This window comes from Bison bison, unplaced genomic scaffold, assembly GCF_000754665.1.
Source record: "Bison bison bison isolate TAMUID 2011002044 unplaced genomic scaffold, Bison_UMD1.0 scf7180017848734, whole genome shotgun sequence".
In the NCBI taxonomy this organism is placed as follows: Eukaryota; Metazoa; Chordata; class Mammalia; order Artiodactyla; family Bovidae; genus Bison; species Bison bison.
The window spans coordinates 14,784-16,834 of NW_011479307.1; the positions used below are offsets into that span (position 1 = coordinate 14,784).

Genomic DNA, 2,051 nt, shown 5'->3' on the forward strand with positions numbered 1-2,051 from the left:
GCATATCTAGGCATTTGGTGGACAGTTACACCTTTCTACCAAAGCATTCATTCAAAGCACTTAACTCTGAGACAGCTAAAGATTAGATTTGGAGTCGCTTCTGAATTAAGACCTTGATAACAGCCTTTTGAATCTGCTTAGTCTTCACACTGTAGATGATAGGGTTGAGTACAGGAGGAATAAGCAGGAAGATATTGGCCATGATGGTGTGGACAATGGGAGGTGCTGAATGGCCATAGCAATGGACAAGAGACAGGCTGATGAGAGGGATGTAGAAGATGGCAACAGCACTGATGTGGGAAATGCAGGTGTTGAAGGCTTTCTGCCTGCCCTCTATGGAGGCAATGCTGAGGACAGATCGGATGATCAGGACATAGGAGAGCAAGATACAAGGACAGTCAAACCCTGTCGTGGAGAAGAGTGCAAACAGACCAAGGATGCTGTTGATTCTGTTGTCTGTGCATGAGAGTTGAATGAGATCAACATGGTAGCAGTAAGAATGTGAGAGGACCATAGAACTGCAGAAGGACAGCCTCTTGACAACAAGCACAACTGGCAACATGACAGCAACATTTCTTGTCAACATGCTCATCCCAATCTGGGCGATCCTGGCATTGGTGAGGATGGTGGTGTATCTCAGTGGATCACAGATGGCCACAAAACGGTCAAAGGCCATGGCCAGCAAAACCCCAGACTCCATGAAAGTAAATCCATGGAGAAAGAACATCTGAGCAACACAGGCATTTAAGTTGATCTCTCGGGCTTCAAACCAGAAGACACCAAGGGTAGTGGAAAGTGTGCACAGGGATAAGCTCAGGTCTGTGGCTGAAAGCATAGAGAGGAAATAATACATGGGCTCATGAAGGCTCTGTTCACGGAGGACCACAAACAGGATCATACTGTTCCCAGAGAGGGCGCCGGCATACAGGAGGCAAACAGGGATGGAGACCCAGATCTGGGCCGCTCTCAGGCCTGGAATACCCGTCAAGAGGAAGGTCAGAGGCTGAGCACCGGTATTGTTGAGGACCCACATAATGAGGGGCTGAGAAGACAGGGATATTTGAATAATTAAACATAACATATGATAAAAATATAGCTTATCATTAGACACTCTGAGATTCACTAAATTACTATTGCTGATCTAGGAATTTTAGTATTTTATGAGTTTTATAGAGCCACAAGTTTCTTTCCCTGCCTCTCAGTATTTCTCATTTTTGAGAACTGAAGATTCCCTGAATTATTTTACATAACATTTTCTTAAGTCTATATATAATTGTCTTTGGAGAAGGCACTGGCGACCCACTCCAGTACTCTTGCCTGGAAAATCCCATGGACGGAGGAGCCTGGTAGGCTGCAGTCTGTGGGGGTCGCTAAGAGTCGGACATGACTGAGCAACTTCACTTTCACTTTTCACTTTCTTACATTGGAGAAGGCAACCCACTCCAGTGTTCTTGCCTGGAGAATCCCAGGGACGGGGGAGCCTGGTGGGCTGCCATCTATGGGTTCGCACAGAGTCGGACACAACTGACGTGACTTAGCAGTTAGCACTTGGTGGCAACAATAACACAGTTCAATTTTTCTTAACTATAGGAGTCCCCACTAGAATACCTAAACAATATGCTGATAAATCTGGTTTCCAGGATTTTTTTTAATAATTTATTGATCCTAGAATAAAGAACCAAAAAATAAGTTCGTATTTGAAATGTGGATATTACTAGGTTTTCCTGGGATATATCCAGAAGTATGTAAAGAATCTGACTACAGTGCAGGAGACCTGGGTTCAATCCCTGGGTAGAGAAAATCCCCTGGAGAAGGGAATGGCAACCTACTCTAGTACTCTTGCCTGGAGATTTCCATGGACAGAGGGGCCTGGAAGGCTATAGTCAATGGGGTCACAAGAGTTGGACACAACTGAGTGACTAACACACACATGTCTAAGGCATCTCCAAGACTCACATGTTTATATGAGTGATGATGGGCCAAAGAATCACACTAAGAAAAATTAGTATATCTCTCATTCATTTAAATTTCCCTGTGTTGTTGACAAATAC

The 2,051-nt window shown here is 44.4% G+C and overlaps 1 protein-coding gene across 1 annotated transcript; it reads right to left on the bottom strand.

The window, feature by feature from the left end:
• Positions 1-82: 82 nt before the first annotated feature.
• LOC104992915 (olfactory receptor 51F2) lies at positions 83-1,033 on the bottom strand. The gene has a single exon (XM_010845923.1). The coding sequence runs from the start codon at positions 1,031-1,033 to the stop codon at positions 83-85; it is 951 nt and encodes a 316-aa protein (XP_010844225.1).
• Positions 1,034-2,051: the final 1,018 nt, after the last annotated feature.